The sequence below is a fragment of the Ranitomeya imitator genome, chromosome 1, assembly GCF_032444005.1.
Source record: "Ranitomeya imitator isolate aRanImi1 chromosome 1, aRanImi1.pri, whole genome shotgun sequence".
Lineage (NCBI taxonomy): Eukaryota > Metazoa > Chordata > Amphibia > Anura > Dendrobatidae > Ranitomeya > Ranitomeya imitator.
This window is the reverse complement of record NC_091282.1, coordinates 427,475,221-427,495,067: the sequence shown is the minus strand read 5'-3', so window position 1 is coordinate 427,495,067 and position 19,847 is coordinate 427,475,221. Positions and strand designations below refer to the sequence as shown.

General features: G+C 40.1%; 1 protein-coding gene across 1 annotated transcript in view; it reads left to right on the top strand.

Annotated features, from left to right (window-relative positions):
• LOC138675279 (cytochrome P450 1A1-like) overlaps positions 1 to 19,439 on the top strand; it is a 52,555-nt gene extending 33,116 nt beyond the window's left edge. Inside the window, exons 2-7 of the mRNA XM_069763369.1 lie at positions 3,929 to 4,743; positions 6,997 to 7,120; positions 8,637 to 8,726; positions 10,681 to 10,804; positions 15,009 to 15,095; positions 19,117 to 19,439. Of these exons, the coding sequence (XP_069619470.1) occupies positions 3,929 to 4,743; positions 6,997 to 7,120; positions 8,637 to 8,726; positions 10,681 to 10,804; positions 15,009 to 15,095; positions 19,117 to 19,399 (1,523 nt within the window). The 3' untranslated portion in view covers positions 19,400 to 19,439. The remainder of the gene's footprint in view (positions 1 to 3,928; positions 4,744 to 6,996; positions 7,121 to 8,636; positions 8,727 to 10,680; positions 10,805 to 15,008; positions 15,096 to 19,116) is intronic.
• Positions 19,440 to 19,847: the final 408 nt, after the last annotated feature.

Sequence of the window (19,847 nt, the reverse complement as noted above, 5' to 3'; positions counted from 1 at the left end):
TAGGCACAATGACCAAAAGCTAGCAATTCATGAATTCTTTTGGGGGGGGAGTTTATGCCGTTTCTCATGTGGTTAATTTGATAACGCAGTTTTATTCTCCGGGTCAGTACGATGAGAGCGATACCCCATTTATGTCTTGTATTATGTTTTGGCGCTTTTATACAATAAAAACTATTTTATATAAAAAATAATTATTTTTGCATCGCTTTATTCTGAGAGCTATAACTTTGTTATTTTTCTGGTGTTTGAACTATATTGTGGCTTGATTTCTGCGGGACAAGATATGTTTTCAGTGGTACCATTTTTATTTATATCCGTCTTTTTGATCGCGTGATATTCCACTTTTTGTTCGGCAGTATGATGATGAAGCATTGTTTTTTTGCTTTTTTTTAAATAGTGTTCACTAAAGGGGTGTACTTTATTACATTGTCCCAGGTTGGGACATTACTATATAAAGCCAGATCACTGATCTGACACTTTGCATAGCACAGTGTAGGATCAGCAATCTGACAGTTAGTGTAGGAGGCTTGCGGGCACCTGCTCTCAGCAGGCGCTGACAAGCCACCTCATTTAAGGACCCGCAAGGACCCCGAGGCCATCTTAGAGCTGGGGGTCTCCATGGAGACCACAGGAGCAACACGATTGCATCACATTGTTCTGGTTACTGCTGATGACTCCATAACTCTTTCCAGCTTCCTCAGGAACCAATTTTGTTCAACATATGGTAGAAGTCTGACAATTATTTGATCTTCCCATTGTGCTTTCCAAATCGTTTACAACTGTCGAATGAACATGGAGTGATTTGGTTCCTGCGCTTTCACAGTAGTTGTCACTGTCAGCAGAAACCATGGCGGTGTGCATTCCTCATGCTCAACTTGTGTGGTGGTTACAATAACTTCTAGACTGACTTCTTCAGAGCACTCTTGCATGAACTCTTCAGGCTTTATTGGCATTCTTGACAATCCATCTGCATTCGCATTGCATTTCCCTGGCCTGTACTTGATACTGAAGTTGAAATCAGCTAGTTCAGCTATCCATCTCGGACCTGTAGCATTCAGTTTGGCTGTTGTGAGGACATAAGTCAGAGAGTTGTTGTCAATGTATACCTCAAACTTTTTGTTGTAATAGAGATTATCTCTAAATCATTCACAGATATCCCATTTCATTGCCAGGAAGTTCAGTTTTCCAGAATGGAGATGGTAATTTTTCTTAGTGTCTGTCAGCATTCTGGAACCATAGCTGAAGACTCTCAATTTGCCATCTGATGCTGATACAGGGCAGCTCCAAGTCCCACTTGAGAAGCATCACAATACAAGACAAATGGTAGTTGAAATCAGGATATCCCATTATAGGTGGTTCTACAAGGTAATCCACTAATTCTTTCAATATTTCTTGGCGATATGATGTCCAGATAATTGGTTGGTGAGCAGAACAATGAGGTTAGATTTTTGTTCCCCCCCAAGAGGTGGTATAGCGGAGCTGCAATCCAGGAAAAGTTCTTTATGTAAGTTCTGTAATAGGAGAGGAATTCTAAGATCTTCCTCAGCTCCCCCACCTTAGATGGATGCTTGTCTTTTAAGGCCATTACCATCGCGATTTCTTCTGGGTCCATGGTGTATTCATCTTCTGACATTTCCCAGGTATCGAACTTGTCTTTTGAACAGTTCACACTTCTATAGAGTTAACTTGACTCCATGTTGCTGATAACGTTGGAATATAGTCCTCACGTGTTCAACATGTTCGGCAAAGGTCTTGTGTACTACATTGCTGCTGCATCCACCACACATGTCCCTCATTTATGTTTCTTGATAACCTCATTGATCACATTGTAATTGACGATAGGTTCTTCAGCCACATTCCGTTCACTGGGGACAAGAAAGTGTACAAATGTACAAATACCTCAATAGAGTTGCTGTTCTTCGTGGCATTGAGTTGAAATGTCTCTTCATCTCAGCCTATGAAAGGGATTTTGGACTGACTGACAGCTTTGCCGTGGAGTTCCACCAGTCCTAAAAGTTATTTTAGTGGACAAAGGCAGGTTTGTGGCATACGGCACCTTCTCAATTCTTCATTTAGGAGGCTTGTTTGGGCTCTTGTGTCCCATAGAGCTTTCACCAGAAGTCCATCACACTTGCACATTTCACCGATTAGGTTGATGAGACTATCTTTACTGACTTAGGACCCTTCTTGTTTGCATGAATGCATAGTCTGACTTCCGCATTGGGCATTACATAGCTGATGACCCTGTCTCTCTGTTAAAGACGGTCACACATCTGGGGATAGTGCTGCTACAGCCATTTTATCTCAAAAGCTGTTCTGGGGGTTGGTTGGTCCATTGTAACCCGTATAGTTGCTGGATGATTCAAAATCAACAGTGCAGCTTCTATCTTTCAGACATGATTTTTAAAAAAATATTTCCACCATTTGTAATGCCCATGTGCTAAAAACACTGATATATGCAATAAAACATGACTTGAAGAGAAGAAGAAAAAAGGGCATTGTCAATTACTGCCTAGCAAGCACGCCAATGTGAATGATGAGCTTTCTCCAAACCTCTCTGTCTGAGCTCCACAGAAACATCATTGCTTTTATGTTGTGTGAGAAAAAGCAGCAGCCAGCAAGGGACAGTTTGTATATGTGCTGGATCGTTTGTGTTTTATTTCCTAAATCACAATGCTTCTTATTAATCAAATGGAGATGGACTAAGGAGTAATATTAAGACACCAATTGAAGTTCATGCAGCCTTTCTATGATGTTTATGCAGCCAATGTTCTTTATGGCATAGTTAGAAATATTGTACAGGATTAGGCCATATAGGCCAACCTGAAGCTACTGGGACACGTAATATTTGTTACAGCACTCCTCCACTTACCTTCTTGTGTCATTTATGAATTTGGTTTCTTTAGCCTAAGGGGTAAGGTTTCTCCTTGTGGAGAGTGACATACCAGCTCTAACTTGTCAAGGTAAGGAGGCTTTTTATTTCGCCAGGCAATGCTCCTATGGGAAATTTAATATGCAAATTGACTCTTCAGAGAAAAACAGGACTTGAACTCTATAGCGTCACCTGTTGGAAGTAGCGATCCTACAAGTCACAATCAACCCTTTAACTAGTCTTGCAAAATTACTTATGATAAAAGCCAAATCAGGATCTCAATTCGCAGACACGGTGTTTTGTGCTGTTGGCCATCACTACTCGCTACTTCCAACAGGTGACGCTATAGAGTTCAAGTACTTTTTTTCTCTAAAGAGGCAATTTGCATGTTTCTTTAGTATAAGAGTCTGTGTTTTTTTCAGTCACTAGGGACTATGTGTCATGGCCACCTCATAACCTCTTTTACCCACAAACCTTCTTATTACACCCCATGAAACTTTGCAGCCTCCATACCATAACAATGAGGCTTCAAACTCTGTTATCACAGTATATATTATAGGTATAAGTCACGATGTATATCATATGCCAATGTGTGGCATACAATATCGATTATTATTATCATTATAATCTATAAAAAAAAAAACATTTTGACAAGATCCTTCTGTATTAAACAGCTATAGTGCAGTTCACTATGCTGTTCAATGACTTTAAAAAAAGTATGTTAAAACATAACACTGCCAAAATACAATTTTACGTTGTTTAAATGGCACACTATGATTACTTCCAACCAATGCCATACTATATTACCTTGGGAAAAGAGTCTTAGCAATTCCGGTTCCTAAACTATGATATCTCCAAACTATCCGAGCCAAACAGGTATGCATCTCCTAAGTCAATGGGACTTCTGTAGGAAAATTAATTTGTTAGTATGAAATAAACCTACCATTTATATGGATGTGTTAAAATTTGTGTTTGATTTCTTTATAGTTTTACAGGAACATCATTATTTTCTTTATGAAAGTCAACTTTATTACTATTTTTTTAATTTATTTGCAGTTGCAAATTATTTCCTGGGAGACCTGCTTTCATTTGAAATGGTTGCTCTTCTCATTCTCTCCACTCTATTCCTTATATTGACATTGAAAAGAAAACGGAGAATGTCACTACCAGGCCCGCGGGCATTGCCTATTTTCGGAAACTTTTTTCAAATTGGAGGCCAAGCGCATATATCTCTTACAGAAATGAGGAAAACATATGGAGATGTTTTCTTGATTAAATTAGGCATGATGCCAGTGGTGGTCGTCAGTGGTTTTGAGACAGTAAAAAAAGTTCTTGGTAAACAAGGAGAACATTTTGCCAACAGACCCAACATGTATTCTTTTTCACTACTGGCTAATGGAAAAAGCATGACGTTTTCAGAAAAGTATGGTGAAACCTGGAAAATTCATAAGAAGGTTATGAGAAACGCTTTGAGAACACTGTCCAAGTCAGATGCTGATTCCATGAATTGCTCCTGCCGTCTGGAAGAATACGTTTGTGCTGAAGCATCAGATTTAGTTGACACAATGCAAGAAATGTCTAAAGACCACGGTAGCTTTAACCCATCCCCTTTAGTCATTTTGACTGTTGCTAATGTGATATGTGCTCTATGCTTTGGCAAGAGGTATAACCATAATGACAGAGAATTTCTCCGTATCATTGAGTTGAACAATGAGGTTCAAAAAGTGTCAGGAGCAGGACTTTTGGCAGACTTTATTCCAGTATTCAAGTTTTTACCATCAAAAAGTTTAAACGAATTGAAAAAATTCACACAGACATTTAATAATTTTATAGCTAAATCTGTGCAGGAGCACTATGGATCTCATGATCAGGTAAGGAACTAAAAGTAGTGTTTTTTTTTTATATAAAAGTGATTTATACAGCTGATTGAACCCAAACGATAAAGTTTGGGGTCCGTACTGGACATCTAGCTTCCATTCACGGACCCCGAAGACAGACTTCTGCCAAAAGTCCATGTTACTGTTCGAGTTCGGCATCCCTTAATAATGCTTGTTGAAAGTTTGCAGCACAGCCAATCAACAAGCTTTCCCTGTGTGGGCACGTCTGACCCCATCACAGTCATGTCAAATACTGGCATGGCTGTGATTGGCCAATGCACAAAGTAAAAAAAATAAATAAATAAAAAACTTGGGGTCTCCTCTAGTCTTGATAACCATCACAGGTAAATCTATTTTTAGGCTATCCTAGTCCGAGATTATCAGTCCACAGCTGTCTGCTTTATCTTGGCTGGTTATCAAAAACAGAGGGGTCTCACGCCATTTTTTTTAATTCAATTAAATAAATAATTTAAAAACATTTTTTTTTGATAACCAGCCAAGATAAAGCAGACAACTGTGGACTGGTATTCTCAGACTGGGATATTGGCCCTCCTGAGCCGCTCACAGCTGCCCCAGAAAAGGCGCATCCCTTAGGCCAGTCTCACACGTCCAGATAATTCCAGTACTGGAAAAATCGGTACCGGAAATATCCGTGTCCATGTGTCTGTGTGTTTACCGTGAACATCAGTGTGGCACACGTGCGGCAGCCGTGTGCCGCCCGTGTGCCAACTGGGTACCACACGGACCGTGCAGGAGACAGCGCTACAAGTAAGCGCTGTCCCCTGCATCTGGTGCTGAAGCCGCCATGCATATCTTCTTTCCAGCAGCATTCGCTGGAGAGAAGATGTGAAAAACCTTTTTTTTTTTCCTTGTTTAAAATAAAGATCCCTGTCCCCTCCAGACACTTTCAGGTGTGAAAAAAAAAATTTTCATTGGTGTGATTCATCTAATTTTCATCTTTATTTAATTCATGTGTCTATCTTTACCACTATTGTGCATGTTTTTCTCGTATGCAAAACACTCCGTTTTTTTCTGAGGGATGCATGCACTTGCATAGATGAGTTTGATCTGTGAACGTGGTATAAAATTAATATGTCTGCATTGTATTTGTTGATCGATCTGCAAAAAAAATGGCCAAAAGAAGTTGCAGTAGTTTTTTTTTACTCTTTGACCAAATGAAGCTATAAATGAAGCTACATACATTTTTTACAAGCGATATTTGGAGTCCTATTATTTTTTCTTTTGTTTTTGATAATAAATAATGATCTTATGCTTCAGTTGATAATCAGTTTATGAGGAGCAAATTCAAGAATGACCATTAATTCAGCAAAATTTGCTGGTCACTTTTTAAAAACTGTCCACCAATAAAATAGAGATTTAAAGGGGATCAGTAATCATGATCTTGTTATCCCATCAAAGAGCACGATGCAGGGAAAGAGGCCCTGATTCCAGTGATGTATCACTTCCTGGGTTGCTTGTTGTAGTTTTCTGAATGCTGAGTTCTACATCACCCCACCCACACAACTGATTGACAGCTTTCTATATATATATATATGCTGTGCATAGGCAGACAGCTGCCAATTAGCAGTGGTGGGCAGATTATACAGAGATCATGAATATGGGAGATTACATGGTAGCAGGTTTACTAGACCTTTAGTAATAATCACTTGCTGATACAAGGGATTTTATAAAAATTACAGTAGCAGACTAGTAAGTGACACATCACTGGAATCAGGGTCTCTGTCTCTACATTATGCTGCTCTCGGATTAGGTGGCAAAAACCTGGTCACTGATTCCTATTAAAACAGGTGAAATGCTATTTTAAATGCATAATTTACTGGCTGAATGACTGTTTGGGAAAGTACAACAACCTACAGACTTTTCATTGTGGCAACTTACAAAGTGTGGTGCTGATGATGTCTAATTTCTAGCTAGATGGTGAAAAATCTGGTTAAAGCTTCTTAACAGCTGTCAGATGATTTGCATATGACTTTTATAACCCATCTGTAGGGTAGGGCAGCACACAGAAGACTTCATTATCAGTTGCTTGTTACTTATTCACTATTTCTGAAGGTAACAATACAGTCACATGTACAGTGGGATGTCCAGATGGGCTGAAGAATGGATGTGTTATATAAAGGTTGAGCCATGGTTTTACAGCAGATCTAAAGTACATTCCATTTTAGACACTTATTTTGTTCCTTAAATGTATTTAATGCAATTAATTTGTTTTTATACTTTTCCTAGAACAACATCAGAGATATAACAGATGCTCTCATAAAATTGTGCAATGACAGAAATACAACTGATAAAAATTACAAATTAAGCAATGAGCAGATTATAGCTACAGTGAATGACATCTTTGGTGCAGGTACAGTCTTACATTTGATTTGCTTGTTCCTTTTATCAATAATAGTGCTCCCTATTGTTCTATACTGTTCCATACTTTACCTTCCATGTAAGGGATTATGATCATTAACCCCTTAATGACCTTGGATGTATAGGGACACCCAAGGTTGTGTCACTGGCTTTGATGCAGGCTCTGGCGCTAAGTTGCATCTTTTAACAGCTGATCTGATCAGTTGTCATGTGCCTCTAACAGCCGCAGGTGGATCTGAAATCCACCCACAGCTGTTAAAAAGTTAAATGCAGCTGTTAATCTCTGATAGCAGCATTTAACCAGTGCCAGATGGAAGCGCGTCACAAGACATGCTCATTGGCGCTCCTGTCAAGTGATCGTGGGGCGTCGATGGGTTGTCATGACAGCTGAGGGTCTGCAGAAGACCTTTATCCTGTCATTGTAATTCTCCTATGAATGCCAGCGACGTTCATAGGAGATCATGATATATGCTGCACAACGCAGGGCTGATGATCGCAGCTTCACATCACCTAAGGGGGACTATTGAAGCCAGAAGAAAGTTAATTTAAAAAAAAAAAAACTATAAAAAAAACACAAGAGTTCAAATCACCCCCATTCATAAGAAAACAATTAAAAAAAGAAAAAAAAACTCACGTTTGGTATCACTGCATTCAGAAATATCTGATCTATCAAAAGTAAATTAATCCAATCAGTAAGCGGTGTAACGAGAAAAAAAATCAAAACTCCAGAACTACTTTTATTTGGCCGCAGCAACATTGTTATAAAATGCAATAAGAGGGAATCAAAACATTGTATCTACCCTAACATGGTATCACTAAAACATCACCAACCTCCAGTTGCAAATATTGAGCTTTCACCTAGCCCCAGATCCTTGGAAAATGCCTACTTTCTTTTTCTTCCAAATTTTGGATTTTTTTTTCATCACGTAAATAAAAAAATAACCTATACATGTTTGGTATCTGCATACTCGTACTGACCTGGAGAATCATAATGGCAGGTCAGTTTTAGCCTTTATTGAACATGGTAAGTAAAAAATCCCAAAAAGCAATTGTGGAATTGCACTTTTTTTTTTTGCAATATCGCTACAGTTATTTTTACCCATTTTCCAGTACACTATGCGGTTGAATCAATTGTGTTATTTAAAAAAACAACTCATCCCTCAAAAACACATGGCTATATTGACAGAAAAAAAGTTATGGCTTTGGGAAGAAAGGGAGCAAAAAAATGAAAGTGCAAAAACAAAAAATCCTAAGATGATGAATGGGTTAATTTTTATGTTTTACAAGAACTGGTAGATTAGTGCACCAGTGAGGGACCTACCTGTTGTGACGACAAAAAGAGGTCTATTTATGACCCAAGTGCCTTCTTTTTTAATTTCCCTTACTGTTTTCCAGGATGATATCAGTCATTTACACTGAAATATATTATTAGAGAACATCATCAATTTGTATGAAAACTATGAAATATATGTTTCTTTTTATGAACAAAATGTTACTTTTAATTTTAGGCTTCGACACTATCACTTCTGCATTACTGTGGTGTATGTTGTATCTGTTAAAGTTTCCAGAAATGCAAGAAAAAATTCAGAAGGAAATTGGTAAGGCAATGGCAGAATTGTCATTCTAGTTTCGGATTTAGACTATATCTTAGGACATGCACATATGTATAAAGCTTGTAGTGCAGAATTTACAATGTGTGTTCTAGCTGAGGTGTAAATGCTTCATGTTGGTACTGTGCATAGGACTTTAGTTTTTAGAGGTTGAGTAGCCGGAAAGAACCAGAGATGAATGGATGAAATCGCAAAGGTTCGAGTTTGAGTAGCTTTGAGGTTTGATTTGCAGTTTGAAAAAAAAACCTTGTCGGGCACCATTTTCCACACAACTGAAGCATCAGAAAGCAGGCTAACATCATTTTGGGTTGCCACTTGCCACGATGGCCTCCCCATTATCACCTTATATATGGGGAGACAGTGCCTGGGCCTTCACAGATTAGTGATTCCCAGTGGAGCACAGTTTGTCTGGCAGAGTCATTTTCCATCTCCAGAGTCACTGGGCAGATCTCTCTCTTCTATAGATTGTAAGCTTTTATGGTCAGCATGGTCTTCTTTCTTTCTCTCTCCTGTAGAGTGCAAGCTTTTATGGTCAGCATGGTCTTCTTTCTTTCTCTCTCCTGTAGAGTGCAAGCTTTTATCGTCAGCATGGTCTTCTTTCTTTCTTTCTCTGTCCTGTAGAGTGCAAGCTTTTATCGTCAGCATGGTCTTCTTTCTTTCTTTCTCTCTCCTGTAGAGTGCAAGCTTTTATCGTCAGCATGGTCTTCTTTCTTTCTTTCTTTCATTCTCTCTCCTGTTGCGTGCAAGCTTTTATGGTCAGCATGGTCTTCTTTCCTTCTTTTTCTTGCCTGTAGAGTGCAAGCTTTCATGGTCAGCATGGTCTCCTTTCTTTCATTCTCTCTCCTGTAGAGTGCAAGCTTTCATGGTCAGCATGGTCTTCTTTCCTTCTTTTTCTTGCCTGTAGAGTGCAAGCTTTTATGGTCATCGGAGTCCTTTATCTCTCTCTTGCCTGTAGAGTGTAAGCTCTTATAGTCAGCAGTCTTCTTCTCCTGTTGAGTTTAGGCTCTTTTGATCAGCGAGGTTCTCCTCTTTTCTGTAGTGTAATCTGTTATGATAAGCGGAGTCTTCCCTCTCTCCTGTTGAGTCCAAGCTCTTGTGTTCAGCGGGGTTCTCTCACTCATCTGTAGAGTGTATGGTTAGTGAAATCATCTCTTGCTTTCTCCTGTGAAGTGTAAGCTTTTATGGTTATCAGGGGCCAATCTCACTCTCCTGTTGTTTATAATCTCATTTGATCAGTGGGGTTCTCTCTATCTCCCCTATAGATTGTATGCTTAAGATAATCAGACCACTTATGCTAATTACACTGGTTTCAAATGCTCAGAGTTTCAGCCGAGTGTCACATGAGAGAATTGCAGCACAGGTGCGGAGAAGATGGAGAGCTTAATTTCTCCATCTTCTCTATTGTCTCTCTCTGTGGATGTAGGGCTGCACTTGAATGACTTGTATGGGTTTGTGTGATCAAATTATCGGATGCACTCACAAAATGCTGCCGATTCGGCATGAAGAAAAATCACAGATCTGCATTGCCCCATAGTATAACATTGGGCCAAGTGCTGCCCAATAAAACATCGGATAGCACTCAGCCATGTTATAAGCTAGTATGAGTGATCCCTTATGGTCAATGGAGTTCTCTCTCTCCTCTCCCTCATGTGTATTTTTTGAGCTTTCCAGTTCCAGCACTAATATATTCGCCACAAATCGAATTTTTATGGGAAAATTCGGTGAAGTCAAGAAATTTGAATTTCAAAAGATCCATTAATCTCTACTGAGGTACATGTGCTTCAGTTCTCCTAATTTGAACTACATATATCAATAGAATGGTGGCCATGGAAAGGAAGATGTGCATCTGAAGTTACACAACAAAAATAAAACTTTATGTATTTATCTTTATAAACAATTTTAAAATACACAGCAGTGTAAACTTATTTGTTTTTCTCTTCAGATGAGATTATTGGAACAAGCAGACTACCTAGATTTGAAGATAGAAAAGATTTGCATTATACTGAGGCATTTATAAATGAAGTTCTAAGACATTCATCTTTTGTACCATTCACAATTCCACACTGGTATGTATACATATATGTATATATTGTGGTAGATCGGCTCACTCGGCTGCACACGGAGGTAGACATAGGTATACTCTGGCTTTAAGAACTTTCTTAAGAAAATACAGCCCCCTTGGCAAAACAGGAAAACAAAGCAAAATGGTGGCAGAACAAACACAGTCTTTCTGTGAGCCGGGTTCCTCCAACCTGTTCAGGTTTACAAGTCCACACCACACTTTCCTGGAGTGCTCCCTATCCAGGCATACACCGACCACTGAAAGATCTGGTCTTCAGCCATTTAAGCCCAGACCTTGTGACTCCTCCATTATGTGAATGATCACATGATCTTAACATCACACAGGTCCTTTCAGGACTCTGCATGTGGAGATATGGTGGACCCCCTTCTACCCGCTCCATAGAGGTCCACTAAAATCAGTCCATAACATAACTCTCATTTCATCTTCTCAACACGTAGTGTGCTGGAGGAAACTATTCAGGTTTTACATCACTGACGCCATTGTGTGCAGTGACACGTATCTCCCCTCTATCACTTCGCGAGTGACTCTGTCACAATATGTGTGTGTATATATATATATATATATATATATATATATATATATAGTGAAATCACTAGGCAAGTTTCATAAATTACGGGTTCAAATTAGAGCTAAAACAATGTAGACTATGAAATAGGTATCTAATGCCAGATTCCTTAGCTAAAGTGAGAGTTGTACTATTTTTTTTTTCCACCGATGAAGCTCCCCCCAGCTTTTTTTGACATCCTGACACAGCTTCACATAGTAAGCCGGATCATTATCCTTGTGTCGTTGACCATAGCAAATCACTGTTTATCAATTGTTACTTTTGGTGCTGTTCCCCAATTCACAAGTTCAATTCTCCAAAGATATTTGGTTTCCAGTACAATGGCAATGATCTCTGATTCCTAGGTCTTGGTTTGCATTGGAGCTCCCTCCAAACCCACCCACTTTGGGTCTCTGGGTCATGGCTGTATTGCAGATTCCAGCGTTCAAAGCTATAACATACTGTATCTCTTATGGAGCTGGTGCAAATTGATTCTAGGAACCTGGTCTGTTGCCCATATCCGTACTCTGAAGCTGCTGGATGGGAACCCAGTCAACCAGTTCCTACCTGATGGTATTCTTAGCTCCTCTTTTGATTAGCTTGCCTGGGACACAAAGTTTTCACTACAACGTGATGTGCATGTGATGTCACGCTAGACTGGCTAATTAAAAGAAGAGATGTGGCTGCCATCAGGTAAAGGGCAGTTCTCAGGACTGCCATAGAGCGATCACAGATTATTGATGTGGTTTATTCAAATTAATTCTTGTCAAGGTACATTTATACCTTGATATTAAAGGGGCTGTCCCATTTTAAAGATTATTCTACCATTGTCGTAAGGAAACACAAAACAAAATTGAGCTCTTACTCACTCTCACGGGGTCAAGCACTGCCTCTTGCCATAGCTCCAGTCTTGATTGATTGGCTGCAGCAGTGATGTTACATTAACAGCACTGTATCTATTGACTAAGCTCAGTGGTTAATGTCGTGTACATCAGCAGGGCCGCCGAGCTCAATGATTGGCTGCAGTTCTGTCAAAGTTAAATCACTGCTGCAGCCAATCAATAAAGGCCAAAAAAGAGTAAATTATGGACTCTTGGTTGGTATGGAAGTTGTTTAAGAGTAAGAGCTTAGGTTTAGTTTGCTTTTTTCATCCCTGAGCCTATGGGACCGTTATTGTTTGCATCCCTGACACTGATAGACCTGACAGAATAACAAATCTGCAGGTGGTTGGGCATCTAGGAAATAGCGACCACAATATTGTACAGTTTCACTTGTCTTTCACTAGGGGGACTTGTCAGGGAGTCACAAAAACACTGAACTTTAGGAAGGCAAAGTTTGACCAGCTTAGAGATGCCCTTAATCTGGTAGACTGGGACAATATCCTCAGAAATAAGAATACAGATAATAAATGGGAAATGTTTAAGAACATCCTAAATAGGCAGTGTAAGCGGTTTATACCTCGTGGGAATAAAAGGACTAGAAATAGGAAAAACCCAATGTGGCTAAACAAAGAGGTAAGACAGGCAATTAACAGTAAAAAGAAAGCATTTGCACTACTAAAGCAGGATGGCACCATTGAAGCTCTAAAAAACTATAGGGAGAAAAATACTTTATCTAAAAAACTAATTAAAGCTGCCAAAAAGGAAACAGAGAAGCACATTGCTAAGGAGAGTAAAACTAATCCCAAACTGTTCTTCAACTATATCAATAGTAAAAGAATAAAAACTGAAAATGTAGGCCCCTTAAAAAATAGTGAGGAAAGAATGGTTGTAGATGACGAGGAAAAAGCTAACATATTAAACACCTTCTTCTCCACGGTATTCACGGTGGAAAATGAAATGCTAGGTGAAATCCAAAGAAACAATGAAAACCCTATATTAAGGGTCACCAATCTAACCCAAGAAGAGGTGCGAAACCGGCTAAATAAGATTAAAATAGATAAATCTCCGGGTCCGGATGGCATACACCCACGAGTACTAAGAGAACTAAATAATGTAATAGATAAACCATTATTTCTTATTTTTAGGGACTCTATAGCGACAGGGTCTGTTCCGCAGGACTGGCGCATAGCAAATGTGGTGCCAATATTCAAAAAGGGCTCTAAAAGTGAACCTGGAAATTATAGGCCAGTAAGTCTAACCTCTATTGTTGGTAAAATATTTGAAGGGTTTCTGAGGGATGTTATTTTGGATTATCTCAATGAGAATAACTGTTTCACTCCATATCAGCATGGGTTTATGAGAAATCGCTCCTGTCAAACCAATCTAATCAGTTTTTATGAAGAGGTAAGCTATAGGCTGGACCACGGTGAGTCATTGGACGTGGTATATCTCGATTTTTCCAAAGCGTTTGATACCGTGCTGCACAAGAGGTTGGTACACAAAATGAGAATGCTTGGTCTGGGGGAAAATGTGTGCAAATGGGTTAGTAACTGGCTAAGTGATAGAAAGCAGAGGGTGGTTATAAATGGTATAGTCTCTAACTGGGTCGCTGTGACCAGTGGGGTACCGCAGGGGTCAGTATTGGGACCTTTCTCTTCAACATATTCATTAATGATCTGGTAGAAGGTTTACACAGTAAAATATCGATATTTGCAGATGATACAAAACTATGTAAAGCAGTTAATACAAGAGAAGATAGTATTCTGCTACAGATGGATCTGGATAAGTTGGAAACTTGGGCTGAAAGGTGGCAGATGAGGTTTAACAATGATAAATGTAAGGTTATACACATGGGAAGAAGGAATCAATATCACCATTACACACTGAATGGGAAACCACTGGGTAAATCTGACAGGGAGAAGGACTTGGGGATCCTAGTTAATGATAAACTTACCTGGAGCAGCCAGTGCCAGGCAGCAGCTGCCAAGGCAAACAGGATCATGGGGTGCATTAAAAGAGGTCTGGATACACATGATGAGAGCATTATACTGCCTCTGTACAAATCCCTAGTTAGACAGCACATGGAGTACTGTGTCCAGTTTTGGGCACCGGTGCTCAGGAAGGATATAATGGAACTAGAGAGAGTACAAAGGAGGGCAACAAAATTAATAAAGGGGATGGGAGAACTACAATACCCAGATAGATTAGCGAAATTAGGATTATTTAGTCTAGAAAAAAGACGACTGAGGGGCGATCTAATAACCATGTATAAGTATATAAGGGGACAATACAAATATCTCGCTGAGGATCTGTTTATACCAAGGAAGGTGACGGGCACAAGGGGGCATTCTTTGCGTCTGGAGGAGAGAAGGTTTTTCCACCAACATAGAAGAGGATTCTTTACTGTTAGGGCAGTGAGAATCTGGAATTGCTTGCCTGAGGAGGTGGTGATGGCGAACTCAGTCGAGGGGTTCAAGAGAGGCCTGGATGTCTTCCTGGAGCAGAACAATATTGTATCATACAATTATTAGGTTCTGTAGAAGGATGTAGATCTGGGGATTTATTATGATGGAATATAGGCTGAACTGGATGGACAAATGTCTTTTTTCGGCCTTACTAACTATGTTACTATGTTACTATGATATTTAAACAGGACAACCCTTTTAACACAATCCATATATTTTATTGGATGCCATCATTGTAATAATCCAATAATTTATTTTTCAAACTAAACCTTACTCTACCATTTTCTTTTTGTTCAGTACTACTATGGATACCATCCTGAACGGATACTGGCTTCCAAAAGACACCTCTGTGTTTATAAACTTTTTTCAAGTAAATCATGACCAGTAAGTGCTATCTTATTTCTAAAGTTCTTAAAGGGAATCTGCCAGAAACTTTTTGGTATGTAATTGTAAGCGTCAGACAGGGAGGTAGCCGTGGCTGAGGTAAAAGTCTCTTGCACACCCTGACCTCCCCTCACATACACTCCACGACTTTCAGTCAGCATTAGTGTTGAGCGATACCTTCCGATATTCGGAAATATTGGTATCGGATTGGACCGGCCGATATAAAAAAATATCGGATATCGCCGATACCGATACCCGATACCAATGCAAGTCAATGGGACACAAATATCAGAATTAAAATAAGCCCTTTCTGTCCTTGTACATCCTGTTCCAGAGAGGGAAGATTGTGGGCGGTGTGTGGGCGGAGACTGCGTGTCTGTGCGGGCCTGCTGGGGATCTGTACAGGCCTCTCGGGGGTCTGTGCGGGCTGCCGGGAGACTGTGCGGGCCTGCCGTGGGTCTGTACGGGCCTCTCAGGGGTCTATGCAGCTAGCCGGGGGTCTGTGCGGCCTGCCGGGGGTCTTTACAGGCCTCTCTGGGATCTGTGCGGCCTGCCGGGGGTCTGTGCAGCCTGCCGGGGGTTTGTACGGGCCTCTCGGGGGTCTATGAGGCCGGCTGGGGGTCTGTGCGGCCTGCCGTGAGTCTGTACAGGCCTCTTGGGGGTCTGTGCGGCCGGCCGGGGGTCTGTGCGGCCTGCCGGGGTCTGTACGGGCCTTTCTGGGATCTGTGTGGCCTGCCGGGGGTCTGTGTGGCCTGCCAGGGGTCTGTACGGGCCTCTCAGGGGTCTGTATGTCAAAAAGTCAAATGGCGCTCCTTCCCTTCCGAGCTCTGCTGTGCACCCAAACAGTGATTTACCCCCACATATGAGGTATCAGTGTACTCAGGAGAAATTGCTCAACAACTTTAGGATCCACTTTATCATGTTGCCCATGTGAAAATGAAAAAAATTGAGGCTAAAAGAACTTTTTTGTGAAAAAAAATTACTTTTTCATTTTTACGGATCAATTTGTGAAGCACATGGGGGTACAAAATGCTCACTATGCATCTAGATAAGTTCCTTGGGGGGGTCTAGTTTCCAAAATAGGGTCACTTGTGGGGGAGCTCCAATGTTTAGGCACACAGAGGCTCTCCAAACGCGACATGGTGTCCACTAAAGATTGCTAATTTTTCATTCAAAAAGTCAAATGGCGCTCCTTCCCTTCTGAGCTCTGCCGTGCACCCAAACAGTGGTGTACCCCCACATATGAAGTATCAGCGTACTCAGGACAAATTGGACAACATTATTTGTGGTCCAGTTTCTCCTTTTACTCTTGGGAAAATAAACAAATTGTTGCTAAAAGATCATTTTTGTGACTAAAAAGTGAAATGTTCATTTTTTCCTTCCATGTTGCTTCTGCTGCTGTGAAACACCTGAAGATTTAATAAGCTTATTGAAAGTGGTTTTGAGCACCTTGAGGGGTGCAGTTTTTAGAATGGTGTCACTTTTTGGTATTTTCAGCCATATAGACCCCTCAAACTGACTTCAAATGTGAGGTGTCCCTAAAAAATGGTTTTGGAAATTTTGTTGTAAAAATTAGAAATCGCTGGTCAACTTTTAACCCTTATAAATCCTAGCAAAAAAAAATTGTTTCCAGAATTGTGCTGATGTAAAGTAGACATGTGGAAAATGTTATCTATTAACTATTTTGTGTCACATATCTCTCTGGTTTAACAGAATAAAAATTCAAAATTTGACAATTGCAAAATTTTCAAAATTTTCGCCAAATTTCCAATTTTTCACAAATAAACACAAAAATTATCGACCTAAATTTACCACTAACATGAAGCCCAATATGTCACGAGAAAACAATCTCAGAATCGCTAGGATCCGTTGAAGCGTTCCTGAGTTATTACCTCATAAAGGGACACTGGTCAGAATTGGAAAAAATGGCCAGGTCATTAAGGTCAAAATAGGCTGGGTCATGAAGGGGTTCATTTATCTAATTGTGAAAAGTACTGATGACACACTGATGGCAAAAACAGACACACGGGGCAATCACTGATGACACGCTGATCCAACACACTGATGGCTGTTTTATCATTTGTATGCATAAACATGACTTGTGAATGATGCCTTACAATGAGAATTTGTGCAAATGAATCTCATTACAAAGATATTACTTCCCTATTATTCAGAAAAAAACATTTTTTTGTAAATTTATTAACAGACTGCATAAAAATTAATAAGCGAATTGATTATATCAAATTTGTTTAAAATATTTAGGAATTCATCAAAGTAAACAAATCCAAACTATTTACTATTCAAATTGGACTAATCTCCAAAAATTTAAATTTTATACATTAGCAAGCTAGAAGAAAATGGAGTAAAGAGAAATCCACCAAAGGATAATACACATTGAGTAAATTTTATTGAACTTCGCATGAAAACGGTAACAAACAAGCAATAGATAGCAAACATAAAGAAGGCCAAGTCAAAGTCAAGATATGACTGAAGGAAGCAGGAAAAAAGGAATCACTAATATATGAGCAAAGGCAGCAGCGCAACCTGGTGACCGATAATAAGGTGGAATACTTAGCCTAACTACCAGAGAGATATGCAGCTGTAATGAATGAATCCTGCGTAGTGAATCGAGACTCCTACAGCAATCCTTGCGGCCCCTGACGCGCTTTTCGCGTACCTGGTTTTTCAAAGGTGGTGTGATACAATATACATTGCAGACAGCAGGAGAAGACTTACATGACCTTGAGAGCAATCAGACGAGCTTCCATATAATGTCTTTGAGTGTCCGCCTCCAGTAGGCATATACACCCGGAAATGATGCATGACAGAAAGCACGTTGAATCTGTTGGTATCATTAGAGTCAATGGCCCTGTTGGCACATATGTCTGTATTCTGTTTGGTAGGGAGGTTCAGATGTAAGTCCCTTTAGGACCAACAATCCTGGGACAAAGAGCAGTGTGAAAGGGTCCTAACATTCCAGATAGTGTGCGTGACATTATAGCAGCAAAGAACAATTACCATCCATTTAGCCATAGCCACACATGGGAAGGTCACTTTGACAGTATGCGATTACTAAAGCCCCCATCACACAAAGCGAGATCGCTAGCGAGATCGCTGCTGAGTCACAAGTTTTGTGACGCAACAGCGACCTCAGTAGCGATCTCGCTATGTGTGACACGTAGCAGCGACCAGGCCCCTGCTGTGAGATCGCTGGTCGTGTCGGAATGGCCTGGACCTTTTTTTGATCGTTGAGGTCCCGCTGGGTAGCACACATCGCTGTGTTTGACACCTTACCAACGACCTCGTTGACAGGACGTCCCTCATTGAGGTCTGAATCGTCATGAAATAGCTGCCATGTGACATTGTTGTACAGGTCGCTACAGGTCGCCGCATCGCTGCTGCGTCGTTGGGGAGATCGCACTGTGTGACATCTCACCAGCGACCACATAGCGACGCAGCAACGATCCCTGACAGGTCGTATCGTTGTCGGGATCGCTTTAGCGTCGCTAAGTGTGACGGGGCATTAAGACTGTGTTTAAATGGCTTGAAATTAGTTGGTTAAAATCCTAGGATACCTCAAAGCGTTTTCACATCTTTTCAGAGCAACTGAAGTACTCGTGATTTGTCAAAATTCAAATGTCAAAAGATTCACTCATCTCTATTTACTCTATAGCTCGTTGTTTTACATAGTAATTAGGCTAAAGGAAAGGGAACACATACTTTTGAAGACAATAAGCACTCTTAAATAACATTTACTTTTTATGTCCAAAATTCAGTATTTTTTAATTTGATAATATAGCTTTATGCTAGTTTTCTGATGCTAAAGTCACAATAACCTGCTCTTCTGCCACATAATGACATTCTGGAAGGGGGCTCATGGACTTATTGCATGTAGATTTACTGTTGGGAGTTGTGTTCATTTGTATCCAGTCAGAGGGTCTTCACCCCTCAAGATAGGTTGCACTAATTTCAGTAATTTGTTTTTCATTAATTTATGGTTGTTCTATTGCTTAAATTACAGGACAGTGTGGAAAGATGCCAACATGTTCATCCCAGAAAGATTTCTTGACCAGAGTGGACATATTGATAAAAGTTTGATGGAAAAGGTGTTCATTTTTGGCATGGGAGTCAGGAAATGTGTAGGGGAAGATATCGCTCGAAATGAAATGTTTATTTTTCTCACAACTATATTGCAGCATTTTAAATTATTTAAAGATTCAGAACTTGATGTGGATCTGACTCCAGTCTTTGGACTCACTATGAAACCAAAACATTTTAATATCAGAATTGAAGATAGGATATAGTTTCAGCACCTGCCAGATGTATTCAAATAGTTTCCAGAATGTAACATAGTAACATAGTAACATAGTTAGTAAGGCCGAAAAAAGACATTTGTCCATCCAGTTCAGCCTATATTCCATCATAATAAATACCCAGATCTACGTCCTTCTACAGAACCTAATAATTGTATGATACAATATTGTTCTGCTCCAGGAAGACATCCAGGCCTCTCTTGAACCCCTCGACTGAGTTCGCCATCACCACCTCCTCAGGCAAGCAATTCCAGATTCTCACTGCCCTAACAGTAAAGAATCCTCTTCTATGTTGGTGGAAAAACCTTCTCTCCTCCAGACGCAAAGAATGCCCCCTTGTGCCCGTCACCTTCCTTGGTATAAACAGATCCTCAGCGAGATATTTGTATTGTCCCCTTATATACTTATACATGGTTATTAGATCGCCCCTCAGTCGTCT